General features: G+C 43.1%; 1 protein-coding gene across 2 annotated transcripts in view; it reads left to right on the top strand.

The window, feature by feature from the left end:
- Window positions 1-20,004, top strand: part of ARL3 (ARF like GTPase 3) — a 169,253-nt gene extending 149,249 nt beyond the window's left edge. For both annotated transcript variants that reach the window (XM_078643668.1, XM_078643667.1), the window contains exon 6: window positions 16,757-20,004. In XM_078643668.1, the coding sequence (XP_078499794.1) occupies window positions 16,757-16,804 (48 nt within the window). In that variant the 3' untranslated portion in view covers window positions 16,805-20,004. The remainder of the gene's footprint in view (window positions 1-16,756) is intronic.
- The last annotated feature ends 3,657 nt before the right edge of the window (window positions 20,005-23,661 follow it).

Raw genomic sequence — 23,661 nt, 5'->3', positions numbered from 1 at the left:
ATACCCGTCCGCTAAAAATGATTCAAAGATCCCACCGTAAGTACTAGCCCGACCAGGATAGTTCCCGAACAATTGACGAAAGTATAAGTATTTGCAACAGAGACGAACAGCAAAAGACAGCCAGGCGAATTAAATAGGAAACTAAGGGTGCGCAGCATGCAGGAGGAAATGTCTTTGGCCAAGTACCGTTCTATGTTTTGTCTTGAATTCTGTATGTAAATACATGTACCCCCCCCCCCCTCGTCTGAATTCATGTGTACGTAGTATATGGATTTACGTTGTCCCTCAGTCTGTGTTTCTATATAATATGACCCCTACTGTTTTGTGTTTTGTGTGCATCAAAATGGCCTATTATTGTACACGTTTCCCTCTCTCATCCTTTCCCTTCATGTTGTACGTGTACCGAATAGTTCATTTAAAATGCGAACGACCCCTGCTCCCTCTTCCTCTGTGTGGTAATGTTGTGCCCCGCCGGCACAAGCCTAATTGGTTTTTCGAACACAAAGGTGATCGACAAAATTGCCAGGAACTAAAACGATTGTAATTTGCCATGTTACCTCTCCTTTTCTGTAAAAATGACAGAACTTGAATTGGCTATAAGGAAAGGACAGGTAAGACCACTGATGTCCCCCTAATCTGGCCCTTTTTATAGGAGGACTATACGTCAGTGGCCTTCTGCTCTCAGCTCGTTAGAAACACAATCTCCTAGGCCCAGATTGCCCCACCCCTCCGCACCCAAGTACGGATGTCCAAAACGTCCCCGTTCCTCCCGCTCGACCCCAGCTCCGTAAACTCGAAGTATAACTGATGATCCTGATTAACTGTTGCTCCCCGAGAAAAGAGTGTTTAGCCCCTACCTCTCTCTCATGATGATAAAAGACTGCCAGGGCTAGGGTCAGAAAGCCACATGCGACATGAATGAACGCCAAATAGACTTAGTTCAAAATCAGTAGACACGCCTGTATACATACTCCACAGTTATAACTTCTGACCGTGACCGATGAAACGTACCCCCAGCTACCTAGATCTGGGACGGAATTGAAATGTATAAATGCCTTCTCTTGCCAGTTTGCTAAAAACTGTTTTGTACCCATTCAAGGATACACAGCCACCGGAGGAGAGGGGCTGGACGTGACGCACAGCCTGACCACAGAGGCGCGTGAGGCGCGTGTGACCTCGACCTAAGATGGAGCCGCAGAGCAACGGGACGCGGGACGATGCACCACTCTCAAACGCAGAAAACGAAGGAATGGGGGGGCTGCCTTGAAGCCCTCTACTTGTTGACCCACGCGTGCCAGAAGTCCCCGCCCCTTTGAGCCCGATTGATGGACCTGCCTGCGCATCACCCTTTTGCTCCCCTGGTCCGTCTCAAAGATCCGGTCCCATTCCGCCCTCTCCTCCCCCGATTATCCGACAAAACCCCTTCTATCCTTTCCACGTGGATTTTGACTCCGAGACAGAAATGCAGGTGCCCAGCATAAGGCACCCTTAAGAGAGATTAGCTAGGAAACAGGACTGTGGCCTAGCGGCAAAGGACAGATCACACCCTGCGACGTGTAAAGAAGGACCCGAGCTGGACCTATAGCTCCACCGCCGGTGCTCAACAGCGCCAACGGAAGAAAATGAACTACCAGAACCTACCAGTGATGACTCGATACTAATAAAAACACTGTGGCGAAGACCCCCCTTTTTTTTCGGAACTTTCTACACCCCTTGACTAATTGCTTATATTGGACTAAATTCCTCCCTCAATCACTTTTGCCTGTAAAATGTTTCATCGGTCACTTTTAAGTACGACAAATGTAAATTTATATGTATTCCACTTCGTATGTTGCATCAACTACACACAGTTATATGTAAGTCTACCAATATTGACAAACGCTATTTCGTTGACTAAACACGACGATATGTATGATAAACACGGAAATGATCTAGCTTATGTAAAAAGCGGCGACTGTGGAAAATGACAAAATGTATATGTACATAAGCGGCGTTCATTTGTGTTCACCCTCGCCACTGTTGAAGGTAAAGAAAGTCACGAAACAGTGGCCCCGCCATCTTGTTCCCTTTTAGGCTCCATCTTGAACATAGATAGTAGCCATCTTTGTGTCATGACCTCCCTGCCCATTGCCAATAGCCATCATCTCTCTCTCACTCTCTCTCTCTCTCTCTCTCTCTCTCCAGCCCCGCAAACACCCCGCGCCCCGACCGCCCCCGGTCTCTCCTGTTCGGGCCATAAACGCACCGCTAAACACGACCTTGTCTCCATGCTGAACCCCTGCCCCCTCGCTCTTTCATCCTACTCATAGAACGGGCCCTTTTGGTAACCTCTTCCTCCCTGCCCGATTGCCCGACCTGATCCCAGGCCATCACCTAGCCCAACAGATGCAGTTTATTGCTTACCTACAGTAGGACCTCGCCTCACATCAGAGGAGCGGTGATTAATCAAGGCCTTCACACCCCTAGACCTGACCGACACCCCCGCATCCCTCCCAGGAACACCCTTCCTCTCTTCTGATGGCCCCCCCCCCCCGGCTACACCTGGCCTCTCGACCCAGTCCCACATCATAAAACTAGGTCTCGTGGATGTACCCCTCCGGCCCCGCATAGCGAAACATGATCTTATCGCCCGCCCAACCTTAGATCTGACCACCCCCTCCTGCTCTCGTGCCCTGTTGGAATGTCCGGCTGCAGATTACAATCACATGTCACATTTGGGAGGGGAAAACAACATCAGAGCGGTCAGTATGGGAATGGGCCTGGAGCTGGGGTCCCAAACATGCCCTTTTTGTACTTCAAAGTGTCTTTATTGCAATAAGGAATGTTTGTACATCATAAACCTGTGTATAAAAGACTGAGCCGTAGAGAAACTTGTGAGAGCACCTCGAGAAGATACCCTGTTGTCTGATTTGACGTGTTCTGTTCCGTCGGAAATAAACTCCTGTTTCCTGCCTTCCAGTCTCCAGCGCCTGCCTCTTTATTTTGGGTAATCGTGAGTTGGGTGAGAAGTGGCTAACGCCGGGCAAACCTAGAAAAGGGGTAAACGACCTGATCTGCCTGAACCCTTTTTCCACAACAGCACCCTCTAGATCACTCCCCACATACGCTGAGTCCCTCAGTTTCTACTGCATGTCATGTGAAGGGATTATCTCTGAGCTCTGCTCAGTTTCTTCAATGAGTTTGAGACATTTTGCCTTAAAACTACCTACTACCATGTCAGAGTTGTTAAAAGAAAGAGCTTTTCAGGCCCTGTGGCACCTGCAGGAAGAAAAGGCCTCATTCTGAAGTTCCAGGAAAAGACTGTATTTACTGCCTCCACCCTACCCATAAGGTAAAGGCCTGCAAGATCTGTCACACTTTTTCCACCAAGACTCTAAAAGATATGAAGGGGAAGTTACTTTTATGGCTATGGATGTCAAAATCAAACCCATCTCCTCTTTCTGAGGAAGAATAGTGACAACTCTTGTTCTTCTCAGAAAAGGTCACGTAAAAGGTAAAGGTCGTGAGAACCAGGAACATCAGCAGGGGCTAGGAAGGGCATGCAAGAACACTCGCCAAGAGTCTGCTAGAGAAAGTTCCCAAAAGGAGAAAAAAGAGAAATTCTCCTCAAACTGCGAGGTCTGAACCTACCACTCCATCTTCTAGAGCATGAGTGCACCCAGAGAAGTCCTCCTCAGAACCATCAACGTCAAAGCCTAAAATCTCATTAAAAATATCGACCACGACAACCTTGCTGTCAAAATTACCAGCATTGACGACTACGGTGATGTTGACATCCGTGTTGACTACGGCTACATTGACGCCATCCACTACACTGTCAACGTCGGTCCCTTTGGGGAAAATGTCATCATGAAGGTTCCGTCGACGGCGGCATAACAGCAGCCGACGATGGTACCGTCAACGGGGTCCCTGCCGACGTAGACAACTTTGTCAACGTTGAAAGCATCCAAAAAGTCCTTAAAGCAGGAAAGCACAAACACAGATTTGACGACATCGTCAACAATACCATAGAGAGTGAAAATAGCTAAATCATTCCTGCTCCATGAACATACTTCACCAAGTAAGGTCTCTCCCCTCCGTACAAGTCACCTTCTTGATGTGGAAGAGTCCGATGATGACTGCCCTTTTGAACAGTCCACATCCCTTCTGAGCTCCACGTACCAAAGCAGGCTCAATACTCTGAAAGGCCTAACAGCATAGGGAACACTCCAAGCATAGTCACTCTCCTTCCCAAGAAGGAATGGTGCAGATTCCTTTAACCGTGTTCCAAGGCATGCTGCAGAATTATGATAAAAGATTTCTGGAACCCACTAAGCCACCATCTTCAACACAGCCTAGCCTGCCACCTCCACCTTCATTTCCAAGAACACCTCGTCCTGTCTCCAGCTTTGACACCAGGGATGACACCGGCACCCAACATTGCAGCACCTCCTAGACATGATCCATCTTAATCTGACGAAGACAGAGAAGAAGGGGAGATAGCAGACAGTCAATCTATTCACAACTAGTGGGATAGCTCCGTCTCCACCTGCTCCACAACCGGTGGACTCTCCGCTGAATGACATTGAAGGTTTTCCTAATCTTATAGAAAGGGCTGCAAAACTATTCCAGCTACCAATGACAGTTAAACAATCTGACTGTTTCCTGAATGATTTTAAAGAGCATGTCAAAAGATCTGTGCGAGCAATCTCTATAGTAGATTACATTTGGGAAGAAGGCATGAAAATAATGAAAAATGCAGCTACTGTCTCGGTTTGCTTACCACAAATCGACAAAAAATGTAATGCACCGGAGGATTCGCCTGCATGTCTTATAGGACATCCAAAGTCCGATTCAGTAATATCTCAGCGCCAGTCCAAGAGTCCCTCAACTCCTAACTCTTCTCAACCAGATAGAGACGGCAAATGCCTTGATAATTTTGGCAAGAGATTCTCCAAAATGTCGGCGATTACAGTTCGTGCTGCTAATTCCTTGGCCATATTGGACCAGTATGACCGGCAAATGTCACCAGACATCCATGCATTCATAGTTCTTGTGCCTGAGAAAAAGAGAGCAGAAGTAAAGGAAATATTACAGGAGAGAAAGAACATCTTCTGAAATAATAGACTGTGCTATGGATATAGTATCAACTGGATTTAGGCAGCTAGCAGGAACTGTGGTTCTTTGGCTGCAGGTATGGTTAAAGGTGACATCATTTCGGCCTAAGGTACAGAGCAAGATCCTAGGCATGTCCTATGATGGCAAAGCCTTATTCAAGAAAAACGTTGAAGACGCCTTACAGGCCATTAAGGCGAATAAAGACACTGCAAGATCTTAGGGCACCTTGCAGTTTAGGAAAGTACCCTTTCAAGGAGCACAAGGAATTAGTTTTACTTCATACAGATAAGGTTACCTGAGGTTTATGCAGTTTCAACCCTTCCAGCAACAACATAGACCACCCTATTAGTAGCAATCCTATCGACCTCTGCCAGTGGCAGCTTATAATAAAACAGCGCCTGGGCGAAATCAGACCTCCCAGGGAAGAGACACTAACAGGAAGTAGGAACTTTAAGTGCCGGTTATGCCCAAAAAGAATCACCAGACTGTGGGTGCAAAACTCTCCAGCTTAACATGAATGCCTGCAAATAACATCTGACAGAGGAGTGTTAGACCTCATCACCTACAGTCATACTTTAGAATTCATCAAAAGACAGCCGACTACTCCAACAAAGGGAGAGCACCCACCTCATCTCCACTTACTCCAGAAGAAAGCCTTCACCATGTTAAAGAAGCAATAAAAAATCTTCCCCATACTGAAAAAGGAATGGGTTTCTAATCCCGTTTTTCCTCATAAAGAAGAAATCGGGGGAATGGCAACCCATTTTGGATCTCTAAAAATGAAACAAATATATACTGAATTAATCCTTTCACATGGTAACCCTTCCAGACATCCTGCATCTCCTCAACCACATAAATTATATTAACAACGCTGTATTTCCAGGATGTGTATGTTCATATCCCCATACATCCTAAACATCACAAGTTTTTAACATTCACTGTAGCTGGCACTCAATATCAATTCAGATTCTTCCTTTTCGGCCTTAGATCAGCTCCCCACATCTTTTCAAAATGTTTTGCTCCTGTGGCTTCATCTCTAAGAAACAAGGGTTATTAGAAATTCCTATACCTCGATGATTGTCTGATAAAAGCACCAACAGCTCGTTCAGCATCGTGGGCCACGGAGGCTTGCCTAGCATTGTTCAAGAGTTTAGGTGTAATTGTCAATCACCAGAAATCGTCAATTCTTCGTGCTAGAAGAATGTTTCTGGGAGTGGCTTTGGATACAACCCAGGACAAAGCTTTCTTATGTCAGGACAGGCAACAAAGGCTCAAACAACTAGCCCACAAACTTTTGAAAACAATGTTCTTTTCGGTATGCCTGTTCAAATTGCTCCTAGGGATGATGACCTCTGCCATAGCTCTAGTCCTGTTCTCTCATCTGAAAATGAGACCACTATAGGAAGAACTAGACAAGCAATGGATTCAGACAGAAGGATCATTCGATGATCTGGTAAAGATCACTCCAGGCATGACAGAAGGTCTAACCTGGTGGACAAAAGCCAACAATCTATCTGAAGGCTTAACATTCTTGCCTCAAATACCTGATTACGTGATAACCACGGACACCTCCTTAGTGGGCTGAGTTGGCCATTTGAAAGACCTTCTAATAAGTGGAACGGGGTGCCTGAACCCAAAGAGTATGCACAACAATCGGCTAGAGCTCAAAGCAATTTTTTTAAGTCTTCAAGCTTTCCTGCCAAGGATAGCAGGCTTGTCAGTGTTAGTTCGCGCAATACCGCCAGCAGGGACTGGCGGCGGTACATGTTACTGCTCAGGTAACACCTATCCTAAAAAAGCCTACAGCAGATAGTACAGACCTTAACAACTTCCACCCTATCTCTAACATCCCCACCCTAGCCAAACTCCTAGAAAAATGCGTCCAATCTCAACACTGTGCCCACATTGAGAATTTCCATCTCCTGGACCAATACGAATCTGGCTTCCGGAGTGGGCACTGCACCGAATCAGCTCTCACTCATGTTATGGATGACATTTTAAAAATGCTCGACCAAAATGAATGCTGCCTCCTTATCCTCTTTGACCTTTCCTCAGCGTTTGACATTGTTAATCATGACAATCTCCTATCCATTTTGAAGCACAGGATGGGCCTTTCTGTTTCAGTGCTGCAATGGTTCTCGTCCTTCTACCTCCACCACAGACCCCAAAGAGTTAAGGCGAACCACTCTCTCTCCCAGCCATCACTAGTATCCATGGGGGTCCCCCAAGGGTCCGCCCTATCCCCCCATAGTCTTCAATTTGTTCTTGGAACCTTTAGCTAATGCACTAAATTCCGTGGACATTCTCTTCCATATGTATGCGGATGATACGCAACTCTATCTGAAAATCTCCTCCCCGAATAACCTCATATCACTCAACTTTACCCTAATACATACTCAGAACTGGTGAATTGAGAACCACCTCTTGCTCAGCATCTCCAAAACAGAATTGCTTCTCATTTCTCCCCCGAATCACATCCCCAAGATAAACCTTTGGATGAGCCACCTCACTGCCTTCAACTGCTCCCCCCTCATTGTTGACTCAGCCAAATCTCTCAGACTCACCCTAGACAAGCATCTGAACATGAAAAATCATATCAGCGAAAGGTAGCTAATCACCTAATGAGGATACTCCAGAATCTCAAACCTTTCCTCCCACAAGCTGACTTCAAACAAGTGGTCCAAGCGGTTGTTTTGCCGAGGCTAGACTATGGCAGTGCTACGCTCTGTGGCCTCACCAAATATACCTCGGCCCCACTAAGGGCTTCACTGAATGCAGTGGCCAGATTGGTCACGAGTACCAAAAGAAACCAGCACATCTCCCCAGTCTTAAAATCCCTAAATTGGTTGCCCTATGAAGCAAGAATTCAGCTAAAGATTGCCTGTCTGTTTCACAAAGCCCTCCATTTCAAAATCCCCAGTTATCTAGCGCAAAAGCTAGAATTATCCGGAGGGGTAGACCTTCTCGGGGTGCTGACTCTCTCCTCCTGAAACCACAGATCTTTCGCAAAAAGAGAACAGGTCACCGTGCTTTCTCCGGCTCTGCATCAAAGATCTGGAACTCTCTCTCACCGGAAATATGCAGAATCTCCACCAAGGTTGCCTTCAAATTGGATGTAAAAAGATTCCTCATGAACAAGTTCCTACCTTAAAAGGGTCTTGAATCGTCTGCTCTAATGCTTTGGTCTCACACCCTAAGTCCTGGTGTTTGGTGTTATTCTGCTTTACTAGTTACTTGCTCCCCTTCCAGTTCGCTATGTTCCAGTTATTATCTTACCCTTTGTTGTCACTTTCGATTGTAACTTTTTTTGTTTGATATGCATATTTGATTTGTTTGGGTTGGTATTCCATTTTGATAATTGTACTGCAGCTATTACCTTCCTCTCCCTCAAATTGTAAAGCGCTCTGATATTCTTCAGGATCATGTTCGCACTATATAAAACTTTATAAATAAAACAATGAGAACAAACCAGGAAGCACAAGATTGCTGCCCCTTTCCAAGGAAGATCAAGAGATCTGGAACTGGATTATGCTACACGGAATAACACTTTGGGCAGAACATGTTACTGGTAGGCGCATCATCTTAGTGGACGCGCTAAGCATAACAAGAGACAGCTGCCAGGAATGGGAGATCCATCAGTCTGAACAGGATATTCTCCCTATGGGGAAAGTCGGCACTAGATCTCTTTGCAATGAAAGAGAACCAGAAATGCCAGTTTTATGGAAGTTGAGTCCACATCAAGGGCTGTGTGGAAATGCCTTTTCGATCAGATGGTCCGGGATCTTTGCATCAGCCTTTCCCTCGAGACCTCTTATACCCAGGCTTCTCAGCAAGATGAAGACAGAACAGTGTTGAATAATCCTGATAGCCCGTAGATGGCCCAGACAGTGTTGGTTCACAGAGCTGCTTGTGCTATCAGAAAACAACCACACTCGGCTGAAACTGTTCAGGACACTTATGATGAAGAACCAAGGCCAGGTCCTTCATCCAGACCCGACTTTACTCCACTTATCCGCATAGCTCCTGAAAACCATGAGTTCAAAGATCTAATCATCTCTCAAGACTGCAGAGACTTTCTTGCAAGAGCTGATACCGCTACGAAAACATATAGTGGAAGTGTTTCTATCTATGGTGCCAGAAGTCGATTAATGACCCTATTGAATCATTACCAGAACAAGTAATACCTTATCTTTTGTCACTGACAAAATCAGGATTGGTCCATGCGTCAATTAAGGTACACCTTGCTGTAATATCAAGATATAGACGCTCTTCAAACTCACTATCTTTAGGATCTAACATTACTATTGAACAGTTTCTTAAAGGTCTATTCAGGGTCCTACTGGGTGCCAACTTAATGTAGTGCCGACACAGTTGATGAAGGGTCCATTTGAACCAATCCACAAAGTGGAACTCAAATTTATGTCCTGGAAAATAGCATTGCTGTTAGTGCTAAAATCAGACAGAAGCTTCAGTGAAATACAAGCCTTTACAATTAATGAGCCTTTCTTGCATTTTAAAGGAGACTGTGATACTCAGAACCAATCCGATATTTATCCCCAAAGTCCCTTCACATTTTCAATTGAATGAGTGGTTGGTACTAAGGGCTTTCTTTCCAAATCCTCAATCAGCAGCAGAAAGATCTCTGCATGCATTGGATGTTAAAAGATGTCTAAAATTGTATTTGCACCTCACCAAACAGTTCAGAAACACAAACCAACTACTGGTAACATATGGGAATAATCGTAAAGGTGCTCAGACGCGAGTCCCTTGCTCACTTTGCCACTGGATTCAAGCAAGCCTGGCTAAAGACGGCTGTAATGCCAGAAACCGGTCCTAGGAAGCTTGAATCCGGTCCAGGAAAGGCATGGCTTGGCAGTTCGGGGCAGGACTGTTCCCATGAGGCACAGGGTCAGACTGATTTGCATATGGCCATGTCTAAACTGGGGTGGCAGAGTGGGCTAAAGAACAGTGATGGATTAAACCCAGATCTGTTGACTGGGTGTGAGTGTTTGATTGGTTCAGATGCTAGGTCCATCACCACCCCCTTTTGGACTACTTTGAAGAAGCCTGGATTCAAACCTTGCAGGGAGTATGGGGGACATATGTCCATCAAGGATCCCCACAACGACTATCTATGGTGCCTTTCGTCAAACCACAACGTCGAAGGTTGTTCTAGTTGTCGGAAGATGAATCCGAAGGAACTTAAAGAGTGTAAGGCCAAGCGTTGCATGGCATGGGCGAAAAAGGAGAAGAGGGGTCGTAAGAGATCGACGTTGTCGGCCTTGCATACCTCGAAGTCAAGGAAACACAAGAAAAGGCGAAGGCATGGATCTCAACATCGATCTTCGAAGGGTAGGGCTTCGAGGTCGGCTTCTCCGGCAAGTCATACTAAGGATGCCATCTCGCCGTTGCCTTCTCCTTTTCCTAAAGCGACTCCGACCCACTCTCCGATGCTGAAGGTTTCTCCGGTGCCCAGGGTTTCTCTGGCGCCCAAGGATTCTCCGAAGCCCAGGAAGTCTTCTCCTGTTCCCGTGGCTCTATCTGTACCTGATTCGGTGTCCCTGGCGCCGCAGCCCAGCCTTCCACGCGGCCTGGATTGGATCCAGACTCTGTACCTTATCCACCTTTTCCAGGACCAGGGTCTGATCCGTCGCATTTTCTCAATGCGATGTTTGGCATGTTTGCCAAGGCATCCTACCCTACCGGTGCGCTGTCTGGCCCTATGGGTCCGCTTGCCTTTAATTTGGGCATCCGTCATCAATATGCTCAGGCACCCTTCTTGCCCTTTATGCCAATGACGGACATGGCACAATGGCGGACAATACCACAGTCTTCGGCACCATCTAGTGTTGGGCCGTTATCTTCTCGACTTCGAACAGCACCGTTGCCCACTTCCGAGGGTCCTCCTTCGACGCCAGTGCCGATGTCTCCGGCGCCACACCTGGCGCCACCGACGCCAATCCTGAAAATGCATTCAAGGAAAGAAGCCCAAAGGCTGCTGAAGGAAGAGGAATACCAGCAGGATGAGGAGGAAGAAGGAGAAATCCACGACTCCGTTTATGAATTTGAGGGGGCTTCGGGAGGCCAGTGGTTTAGACAATTACCTGGAGTGGGAGCTTTCATCGCCAAAGGCCTTACCTTCACAGGATGTTGCAGCATACCATGCTGTCTTCAAGAAGGCTGCTGATGTTTTGAACCTTCAACTGCCCACAGATGAGATCAGGCCAAATATTCTTACTGAGGTGTTGCATTCACAATCTTCTGTTGTAGAACGTCTACTGCCTTTTATTGAGTCTTTAACCGAGACGATTCTGGAGGCATGCAGAAACCCTTATCTGCCCCTGCTGTTTCAAGGACTATGGCAAGAAGGTATAAGCCTGCTCCTGCTAGTCCTGTCTTTCTTACTGCCCATCCTTCGCCAGAAAGCTTGGTGCTACATCTTGTTCTAAGCAATCGGCTGGGTCGTTCCCCACAACTCCGGGGGACAGGGACTCCAGGAAATTGGAGCAGTCTGCCAAGAAGGTTTTCTCCTCTGCAAGTATGGCGTTCAAGTCAACTAATGCCACATGCTTGTTGGGGAGGTATATCCATGCTTAATGGACTCGGCTAAACAGTTGGTTCTTAAGTTACCAGAGAATGACCGTGGTTCTTTTTTGGAGGTTTTGGCAGACACGCAGGCTGTAGTCCATCAGGTAATCCTGTCCGGTCTGGATACTACAGATGCAGTAGCCAGGGTGATGGGTTCCTCCGTTGCTACTAGGAGGCATGCCTGGCTCAGGTCTTTGGGGTTCTCTCCGGATGTGCAGGCTACTCTTCTTGATCTGCCATTTGATGGGTCCAGACTCTTTGGTGCAAAGGCGGATTCGGCTTCACACCGTTCCAAAGACAAAACTAATGCAAAATCCTTAGGACTGCAGTCCCAACCTAAGGGTAATGGATAATATGAGGTTCCGAGGTTTTGGGAAGACGGCTTCCATTCGAGGCCGTTCAGCAGCCTCCGCAGCAGCAGCAGAACCCTCTGTATAGAGGAAAGGGTAGAGGCCGTCTGCGGGGGGCCTCTCGGCAACTCTCCTCCTCCTCCTCCTCCTCCTTCTTCCTCCCCTGTCCCAACCTCTGGTACTACAGGAAAGCAGCTCTAGATCTACTATCTTGTAGCATGTTGGTCCCGTAGGGGGTCGGGTATCCCATTTTCTACAAGATTGGAAATCTATTAAATCAGACCTTTTGGCTTTTGAATCTTGGGGAAAATGGGTACGCCCTACCCTTCCGAGAGTTTCCATCTCCTTACCCTCCTCGCCAGTGCTGGTGTTCAGAGGACCATTTGCTACTCCTGCAGCAGGAGGTTCATACTTTACTACAGAAAGGTGCGATAGAGGTGGTTCCAGAGCAGGAAAGGGGTCCGGGATGCTTTTCCTGTTATTTCCTGATTCCCAAGAAGGACGTAAGGTTAAGACAGATCCTAAACCTCAGGGTCTTGAATTTTTGCCTCAAGCAGGAAAAGTTCAAGATGTTGACCCTAGCTCAGGTTCTTCTGGCGATGCAGTAAGAAGACTGGATTGTGTCAATCGATTTGCAGGATGCATATTTTCACATTCCCACCATGAAGTTGCATCAGAAGTATCTCCGTTTTACCGTAGGGTCTCTGCACTACCAGTTTGCGGTCCTCCCGTTCGGCCTTACTTCCGCGCCTCGGGTCTTCACAAAGGTGATGGCGGTGGTGGCAGTTCATCTCAGAAGGTCGGGGATTCCTGTTTTTCCCTTTCTGGACGACTGGCTGTTCAAAGCAAAGTCGCCAGAGTTGGTGTTGCATCATGTGCAGGTAACAACACAGCTGTTGTTTGGGCTTCTCGATAAATGTTACCCAAATCTCACCTGGTGCCCTCTCAGCGCAACCTGTTCATAGGGGCAGTACTTGACACCACTGTGTGCGAGCTTTCCCGCCTCCGCAGAGGATTCTCGACATTCAGGAGATGATTCCTTTGTTTCACGATGGAGCTGTTGTTCCAGTCCTGAAGGTGCTACACCTGCTCGGTCTGTTCACATCCTGCATACTGTTGGTCAACCATGCACGCTGGCACATGAGGGCACTCCAGTGGTGCCTCCGAAGGCAGTGGTATCAGCACAACGGAGATCTCGGGGAGATGGTCAGAATCTCCAGATACACTGCAGCGGAGCTGTCTTGGTGGACTGTGCAGGGCAACCTGTCTCAAGGGAGGCCCTTCACCGCTGGCCACGGTGATCATGGATGCCTCCACTCTAGGGTGGGGTGCTCATATGGGAGATCTGGAGAACAAGGGTCTTTGGTCTCCAGAGGAAAGGTTGCTCCACATCAACCTTCTGGAATTACGGGCAATACGTTTAGCTCTCAAGGCTTTCCTTCCCTCCCTTCGCGGTCAGTCGGTTCAAGTCCTCACAGACAACACTACCGCAATATGGTACATAAACAAACAGAGAGGCGTAGGGTTGTATCGTCTCTGCAGTGAGGCTCTGCGACTCTGATCCTGCGCTCAGGGTCACCCGATTTGTTTATTTGCAACTAATCTGGCCGCGGTGCTGAAAGTGTATGCTGACAGTCTCTGTTTGCAATTCTCGGCCCGTCACAATGGGAGGCTTCATCCGGACGTGGTCCATCGCATATTCAATATGTGGGGGTTTCCTCAATTGGACCTTTTTGCCACTCAAGAGAATGTGCACTGCCCGTCGCTCTGCAGTCTCCAGGTGGATCATTTTGTGCATCAAGGTATGCTGCGCCCTGGCCAAGAAGTTGCCCCCTGAAAGTATCAGAGCTCATTCTACTAGAGCAAAGTCTTCCACATCTGCTTCCACATCTTCTTTGGCTAGAGGTGTCCCTGTAGTGGATATTTGTAGGGCTGTACGTGGGCCTCCCTCCACACTTTTGCTAAGCATTATTGCTTGGATTCTAAAGTGAGGAGGGGTGGTCATTTTGCATGTTCTGTGCTGCAGGACTTTTTGGTATGAGTAGGTGGACACCTTCCTCCGGGAGCGGGACTGCTGCTGGATTCAATTCAAAAGCTGAGGAATCCACAGGCACATGTATCTATCAGAAGAGCAAGTTACTTACCTTCAGTAACGTTTTTTCTGGTGGATACAATATCTGCCTGTGGAGTTCTCACTGACCCACCCTCCTCCCTGTTGTCCACCTTTGTATACCTAAAAAGTTGTCATTGTTTGACATGGATGTTTTCCTATGTCTTTTGCTTGCCATACTGTTGGTTGTTAGGAAATGCTTTGTTTCTGTAGCTTTTCCTCTTTAACTATATACTGTGTGTATTTGTGTATATATTGTATACTGCGTTGACTCCATTTATGTTGTCGAACCACCCTTTCGCCTCGGCACAGGAAAAATGGGTGGAACTGACGTCAGCATGCCGACGAGGTCCTCTTATGGCTCCGGTGACGTCATGCGGAGTCACGAGTGGAGCCGTGCCATTGTGACGTCCTCGTCGACGTGGGAGAGTTAAGAAAAAGTTTTCATGGATTGTTGGTGCAGGGGTAATTCAAATGATGAGGGAATTCACAGGCAGATACTGTATCTACCAGAAAACGTGTTACTGAAGGTAAGTAACTTGTTCTTATAGGCTATGGTAATGTTATGTCCTGCTTTGTTATGGTACCTTGGGAATCCTACGTCAACTGGGAATGAGACAAACATGTGAGTCTATGCAAGATGCCAATACTCGAGAACTACAATCGCAGGTTAGTAACTTATGATACCTACGATGGTTGACATTATAAACCTAAGGCTGGAGGTGAATTGGTTTGTAATCACCAGACCACCTAGATATTTTTTCTGGGAGAGTGCACATTGTGATTTTTACACAGTTTAGTTCAGTTATTGTTGGACTATACAGGTAGATTTTAAAGTTTCTTTAAGTTCAGTGAACACTAAGCCCTGATTGCCAGTAGAATGTTGAGGTCTTGTTTTTTTCATAACGAGGATACTGATTAAACAAGGAGCAATGGTAATGGTTAGACTCCTTTCGGGCTGTCATTTCAACACTATGTCATGCCTGGAGATTATTAAGTTGAAGTCAAGGAAATCAATCTTATTGGACAGTATGCCAGTTTCATTTTAATTATATAGTTTCCACAACCTTTGGAAACTGTATCCAGGGATGTCACCTATGTAAAATAAAGACTTTTTAAAACCACTGTTTCTGGGGGAAAAAGCAGCCAAATCCTGGTATGTTGCCTGCCTAAAATCATTAAGTTCCTCCTCTTCTGATAAGAGCTTCTCCTATCTGAAACACCAGTCTGAAAACTATAGCACAACCAAAACGAAAGTGTATTTGATTCCTGTATTAGAAAAGCTCCTTTCTTTTACAGTTATTATTTTGGTCTCTGTTTACAATTTGTGTTTTATAATCCTACTAAAGACGTTAACTGCTGTTGCTCATTGGTGCTGCATCAGGCCCTCAAATGGGAAAATGATCTTCTAGTTCATTAAAGTTTTGTTAGAGACATTTCAAGAAAAAGTTTACATACTTTAACAAAAAGTTTTTGTTTTCTATTTTTGTACATTTATTTGAAAAGCATATCATCATAAACCTGGTTTCATTAATTTTTTATATTAATAAAATATTTTGATGAGAGATCCCTTTGCATTTACGGAGTTAAAACGAAGTTTCATGTAATTTAGTAATGGCAGAGTACCTATGAGTTAAAGTATTAGTTATTGGTACCTTATTCTATTTATAATTTTAATTCTGTGTTTAGATGTGACTTCAAATTGTGTATACAGTGTGTAACAAAAAGGTATTTCAAACAAAGTAATGAAAATTTTAGCTGAGAAAGGGGTGCTCATTTATGTGAATTAAGAGAAAACGACTCTCAGCCTTAACGTTTTAGTAAATGAAATGACTTTGAAAATTGTCATGAACTAGACTGCTACAGGATCACTCAGACTGTGTGTTGGTTTGTAATGGCTTACTAAGAAAGTACAATAGATTATAGACCAAAGGTTGGAACACATCAAATATTCTCTTTGGTTGTGAATCAAGACACTTTAAGATGCTTATTATCTAAAACACTGCACAATACAATACAGAAAAGTATAGGTTTATGAACCAGGTTTAATCCTGGGACAAAACAAATACAAATAGAATAAGGTATAATTACAAAGCAATGCAAAGAGAACGTTAATAGTGAAATTACTTCTTTTGAAGTGACAATAATAGTGAGTCACCAAAATTGGGTGAAGAGTAAAGCTATGCATGTATTTGGGCATGTGAGTGAAACTCCTGAACCAGATAGAAGACCAGGAGGAAATAACTAGCAAAGTCTGGAAAGAATATTTTGTAGAAGTCAAAATTAGAATCTGTGGCTGACAACCAGCTGTAATAATAGTTCTCAAGTTCAGAACATACCTGTTTGTTGAAGAGAAAATCATGGGACTAAAAGTCTGCCTGGAACTAAGCCTGAGAGTTTCAGTTCGCCTTTGAGGTAGCACATGATGAAACCTTGTACGGACAGGACAGAGCATTTTATATTGTCATTGTGAGCCTTCGATCCTGCATTTAAAAGACAGTTGTACCACTACACATTTCATGAATATCAAAATCTCTTCATTTCAAAATAAAATGATGCTCAGTTTTTTTTTTTTTACCTAATCAAACTTATTTGTCTGTTATATTTGTAGGATGGCATGAACTGGGTGTGCAAAAATGTCAATGCAAAGAAGAAATAACGGTGTGTCAATGAGAACTAGAAGAGCAGAAGAAGAGGACCAAGGTCCAAAGATCACATTTGCTGCTTTCCCCTCAGTTTATTGTCATCGATAACAAGCACCACAGTTTCTAAAAGAAGCGGGAGCATACATTAACACTATCTTTTCTCTAACTAAAAACCCTAATTGAACTCAACTATGCCTGTTAAAATAGACATTGACCCTGGCAGGCGGAAGTGACTGAGTACAAAAATGACTTGAACACTACATTCCATGAATAAATTAGGTCTCTTTCTTTCACATAAACACAAGGAAGTGTGGCATGATTGTGTCCACCATATGTATATGTGCAGAGTTGATCTGTAAAACAGTTGTATTCACTCGGTCCCCTTTTTGAGTGTCCTCTTTACTCTGCTAGTTGTGCTTTGTTTTCAATAAGGTGGACAAAATGAATTGATTGCAGGGGCTCAACGCACCTTGTGTTTGACCTCTTAAGGGAGAATTTGGTTAAACTGAGCCCATGTATCTAATGGAAGTCAGGTTTCTAAAAGCTACTGAATGCAGTCAGTGGGAAGGTTGAAAGCGTGTATGCGTGCGTGCGTGTGTGTGTAACCTATCCCTTGAGATAGTTTGAAAAAAATGTATTTTTTAATTGATCTAGAAAACAGATATAGTCTGTACTTTAATGCTTTCCTTGTATTGTTATTTATTCCACTTATGACAAAGTTTAAAGTGTTCCCATATTTTCAACAACACCAAATAAAGTATGTATGCTTTCATTTTGTGGCCCATGCTTTCAAGCGCCAGTTCAGACAGTTTACTTATGCACTCTGTTAATTTACTCCAGTTCTGAACAAAAGTAGCCTCGAAAAAGTTCCCCTTTTTCAAAACCTTTTTGGTGTATTCATCAACTCTTTGTCACTATCCCTGCAGCGTGATGAATGCAAATTTCAGTGGTTCAATATTTTCTAAAGCAGTAGGAACATGTCCAATGAAAGTAATTTTGAGAAGTGAAAAAAGTACTAATTCAGAAGCTTTCCATAAAAGCAGAAGTAAAAACATATTTTAAAATACTATTTAAGTATCCACCAAAGCATAGGACGAGCAAAAGGAGTCCCATGCTGCCTTTTTTTGTGAACTACGCAATTAATTGTTTTGTAAGCCCAGTGATCATTCAATTTAACGTATCCACTAAATGAATTTAGCAGTTATGTCACTTAGTACTTCAGTTCATCTCTTTATAATCTAGTGACTGTTACTTCAACACTTGTTGGTCATACTTGACGGATACAATTATCAGTGCATTTTTTACAAACACTACATATAAAAGCCAGAGTGTGAATAAAAGCAAAAATAGACATACAAGAAGAAACTACAGAAATTACAAGTTCATAAATTAAATCCACAGTAGTTTTATTCTGAGACCATGAAAGATTCCAAACTTTTTTTAAAGGACAAACTATGTGTAACTCTTTTTCTCTTGGTGTGAAATATTGTCATGGTCAAATTGCTATAACTAAAAACTGCAATGCTCTGATAAAAAAAAGTCAAATTAACAACCAAGATTGAACATTTACACATCATTATTTGGATACACATCGCGTTCCAAAGAAGAAATACATTTATTATACCTTTTAAGTTAGCCATTCTCCATTATTGAAACCTGCCTAATGGGGCAATGATATGAGCAGAGCTTAGACATTCAAATAATGGGATTTCAAGGAATGAGGTAAATATACTGCTTATTAGCAATACACAATGTGTCTAGAACATTTGTAGTGAAGATTTGTAAAAGATTTTGATTGCGTTCCCGGGTTTCCTTGTTGCGTAACTAGTTGTTTGTATTGTTGTTTTTTTAAAATTGAAGACTGTTTTTAGAACCCCAATGGAGCCAGAAAACAGAAATGTCCTTGATAGGAAAACCACGGCCTTCCTATTTAGTAACTCCCAGAGTTGGCTGCACACCATGAGATTTTGAAGAGTGCAGACCTCCCTCCGGTCTGCCGGGTGCAATATATTTGTCTGAAACATGCGCTTATGATCTGCCATAAATAAATGTCTAAGAGTTGCGCTACTACTTTCCTTTTTGGAAACTATGAATCTGGCAAGGCAGATGTTTACAACAAAATCTGGACCGAATTGCATGCGATTCCTGATGCAGCCATTTAGGACTGGCCAACTTACTTCATTCCTCTCCCAAGTGCAACAACTTAACAATATTAAACACATTCATTGCCATGCGTATAATGATAGGGATATCTCTGAAATTGTCATTATTCTTCTCATTTTGCTCCTAAATTCTATTTGCCATTTTGCAGGTTACTTCAGGATAAAATGTAGCAGAGCACCTAATAAAATAAGGCTAGAATCATTTCCTGTACCTCATATTGGTGTATCGGTCCATAAAACAGCATGGCATTCCATTAAGCAGCTTACAATATTTTACATTTTAGACAGAAAGATCTGTTAAAGTAGTCAAATATTTGCACTGCCTCAAATTGACTATGAATTTTCAGTGAATAGCATGGGGACTATTTCATCCCAATCTATTTATTTAACACAGCAAATTCAAAGGATTCGTTGGTTAGGATGCAGAATGCATACATGGTGTACTACAAACTGTAGAGTGGTCTTTATTTTTTAACATTGGATTTGTATAAAATATCTAATGGGGAGTTTTACTGCAATCTGCCACATGTACCCAAATCATTTTCAGTAGAATTTTCCCAACATATATGGAACGATTATGAGGTAAAAGGTATTAAATGCTTTGAGCAGGTAAAATAAATACTTGGTGTAGAAGATTCAGGTGGGAGCCCCAGTAGCAGTGTATATTATGTGGTCTACAGCATTTTACGTTGTCTAGCTGTCTGTTTCTATACATCTTTCTTTTTTTTTTTTCTTTTTTTTTACAAAGAGAAACAGTACATTGATATTTTAGCTTTTGGTCAAATAAACCTGTGAGCATTCATGTAGCTACATTTCTCGATTCATTTCGTCCCAAAGAGGAAGTTACCTATTTTATTACTTTATTTGCTTTACAGAAATCTGGCTCCAATGTCTATTTTGTTTCTTCAATAAAGCAGCTTTTTATGGTCTATTTGAAAGTCGATAAAAGGAATATGTGGTATATTGTCATACTGTAAAGCTTGATGTACATGTTGATTGTATTTGTCAAAACAATTATAAAAAATAAAATTTAGAAGAAATACAATCTTAAATGAAAATCTCTGTATGTTATTTCTAGTAATAGCAGTAAACAATTTAACGTCAGAGGAGGCCATTCACAAAGGCATCAAGTATGTCGTTTAGTACTGCTTTATTAGTATGTCAAACACTCAGAGGTGCAGTTGTACGTCCTGTAATTCAATTCAATTTATTAAAGTTTTGGAACTCCAATGAGGTCCACTTAAAATTTACACACCAATTAATACATAAAGTGCAATAAAACCATGTGGTAATGCAGCGGAAACAAGATAATAAAATTTTTCAAGATACAACAGTTTCAATGGATAAAAGTTTGGGATTTAGCGGCCAGCAATGAGGAAACCGGGCATATCCAGAATTGCGCAAATTGCAAATAGAAAGCAACCAAGACAACGTAAAGCACTTTCAAGAAACAAGGTTTAGAATTAGCAGCAAACAGTGAAAGAACAGAGCATTTCCTGAACTGGGCAAATAACAAGTAAAATGTGCAAGTTTAACATTTGGGATAAAAAATTAAATAAGCACAGCCTACAAAATAAGGACCAAATAGTGCAAAATACATTTCAAGATACAACGGTTTCAAGGGATAAAAAGTTTGGGATCCAGCAGCCAGCAATGAGGAAACAGGGCATTTCCAGAATTGTACAAAAAGCAATTAGAAAGCAGCTGAGACAACGTAAAGCACTTTCGAGGAGCAAAGTTTAGAGATTGCAGCAGAAAATGAGAGAACAGAGCATTTCCTGAACTGTGCAAATAACAAGTAAAAGCAGCCTAATCATGTGCAAGTTTACAATTTAGGATAAAAAATTAAATAAGCACAGCCTATAAAATCAGGACCAAATAGTGCAAGATACATTCATAATCAAGAAAGGATAATATGACCAAGAAAAAGATCAGCTGTTTAAGAATTAAATCTCACTTGAAAAATATTTAGTTAAAATATGTACATAAATTCCCTAAAGAAGTTAAACAATTTTGCACACACAGCTTCATTTTTGGGATTAAAAAGAAAGTTGCGAGCTGAGGCTACGACTTTAATACCATTTTGTAAGAACATCGGCCTAAGCCAAAGACGACGGTCCTGTATCTTGGATGTAGTTTACTTTCAAGAGTACATATAACTGTGCATCATAGTTGTCAATGGCGGAGTGGCGGGAGAAGGGGGGAGTATCTTCTACAAAAAAGGAGGAGGACGGGAAAATTAAGAAGGAGCCTATGCTTGGGAAAGGACATGCGCATACAAAAATACCCTTAAAAAGGTAGTTAATCAATCGAATAATCTTTATACCATCTTATCAAAATAGATCTTAAAAGATAAGCAAACAAAAATGTACATGGTTAAATAGTAGATAAAACATATATGTTAAAAGTCATTAATTAAAAACAGGCCATTAAATAATAACAATTAAAACCAGGTCATAAAATACTTTGTTATATGGCAAACAATTAATTTAGAACAACATAGTCCTCCTCTGGCCTAAAATACATTTTAAGAAACAGCCAACAGCAAAACAACTGTCAAGGTCATTAAGTTGTTGCAAAAAGAGTAAGGCAGTCCTATACTTGGTGAACTTGTAGTTTCGCAGCAATGGCAATAAATAATAGCTAGCATAAGGAATATAGTATTAACAGAAAAAAGAAGTGCAACAATGTTTGAGGTGATTACTCGTCACACAGGCAGGAACATATATTGGTAGAGGAGCATTTCCCTTGAGGGAAGCACAACATCCAATGAATAGATCCTAGCCTGAACCGAGTCAATATCATTCGCTCGGAGACATTCTGAACAGACAACACATATGGTGCAGTCCCACTAGTTGTCTGGATCAAACAATATTCATCTTACAGTGGGCTTCATAAAACAACCCAAATGTCTTTTTTTGTGAGGGGTTCAGGTTTTCCAAACACATAGGGACAACACAAGGCTTAGGTTGTTTCCCTAATATACTTTACACCGAAGTATACTACAATCATGCCCATGTTTACTCCAGTAGTACTAATGTCAACCAGTCTGATTAACTCCAGCCAAGCCTTGGAGAAAATCACACAACAGGCAATTCTAATGACCATTGAACTTTGCTGCCCTCACCAATACCCACTCATCAAGCGCCTCATCCTAATTTCTAAGTCTTTATACATACCCAACCCCCAGGCATTCAAAGCTTTGCCCTATTAATAGAATCATTGCCATGGGGAAGCAGCCATTAACCTATTGGTAATTCCTTCCTTCTGCATTAAAAAAGATTCTGCCTTGAGGAGACTCATTTTGCTGTGGATAGCACCAGTTATCAATTATGTCCTGTTTCCCCATACTTCAGTGTCCCAGCTTACTCAGTGAGGACAGTGACAGACCCAGTCGGAACCCTACAGCTCTGCAGCCTTGAATGAAAATAGAGAAGGACAAGATGCCTGACCAATTTTGGTTGAGATGCATAGTCCATTGAAAATATATTTTTGATTTGCTAATTCATTTGGTACAGTTTTAAAATGTGTACATTTACTGACTAGCTTGCATATTCGTTTAAGACGCAGCCTTGCAAATTCCATGCAGATTGGTCCAATCAGGGCAAATAATTTGGGAGGGTTATTAATGTTTCCATTTTTATTTCCTATAATACTTTTTCCTGACATCTACAGTAAAAATTGCTGACCTGATTTACTCCAAGCTTGGTATGACAATTGAACTTACTTAGAGCAGATCATTTTTAGATCCGTTCATAACTAAGCCAAAGAAAGTCTGTAAAAGGAAGGTTATGTTTGTTTAGGATACTAATAATAATAATATGGATTTATAGAGCACCTAGTTACACCCTAACGTTGTGTCCCCGTGCTCCCGTGCTGAAACCTGACCAATCTATGTGAAAACCAAGGGACTGAGAAAGCCCAAGTAGGCAATAGGCGAAGCTGAAGAGTCGGGTTTTCAATTTATTCCTAAACAGTGTTTCAGAGGGTTCTGCTCTTATCAGTGATGGGAGGGAATACCTAACCTAGTCTCCCTAGAAAGAGAAGAAACTAGCCCCCAGTCTGGCCCTAAAGACCTTGGATATTTGCACAAAATTAGCCTTCAAAGATCTCAAATAGCATTGCGGGGAGTAGGGGTGTATCAAAGTACCTAGGTATGTAGGACCTTTCTGGGAAAAGATCTTGTGACTGAAACAAACACGCCTTAAAGCGGATTCTCTTTTCCAGCGGCAGCCAGTGAAGAGTAGCCAGAGCCGCTGTTGCCGATGCTTTTCTAGGGAGGTTAAGGAACAGGCGGGTCTCTGCATTTTGCACTCTTTGCCGTTTTTAGGCTACCTTTGGTTGCTCCTAAATAAAGAACATTGCAGAAGTCAAATTGGGACGTTATCAGAGCATGATTTACCGTTTTGCATAGTTCAATAGAGAGCAGGTCCAGTCTTTCTTAACATTTTATGATTGCCAATGCATTTTCCTGCCACCCTACTGATCTGGGTTTTGAAGGAGATTTCGGATCGAACCACACTCCTAGGTTTTTAACTTTCGGCTTGGATTCTGGGATCTGGCCCAGTGCATCATGCCACCAAGCAGATGACCATATAAATGGAGCCTTGCCTGTGATTATGATCTCAGTTTTATTGCCGTTTAGCTTCAAGCAGCTATCAGCCATCCACGAGGCAAGTTCCACCAGGCAAGATTTGAACTGATGCACT

This window comes from Lissotriton helveticus, chromosome 5_1 (genome assembly GCF_964261635.1).
Source record: "Lissotriton helveticus chromosome 5_1, aLisHel1.1, whole genome shotgun sequence".
Classification (NCBI taxonomy): Eukaryota; Metazoa; Chordata; class Amphibia; order Caudata; family Salamandridae; genus Lissotriton; species Lissotriton helveticus.
This window is presented reverse-complemented; position numbering and strand designations above follow the sequence as displayed.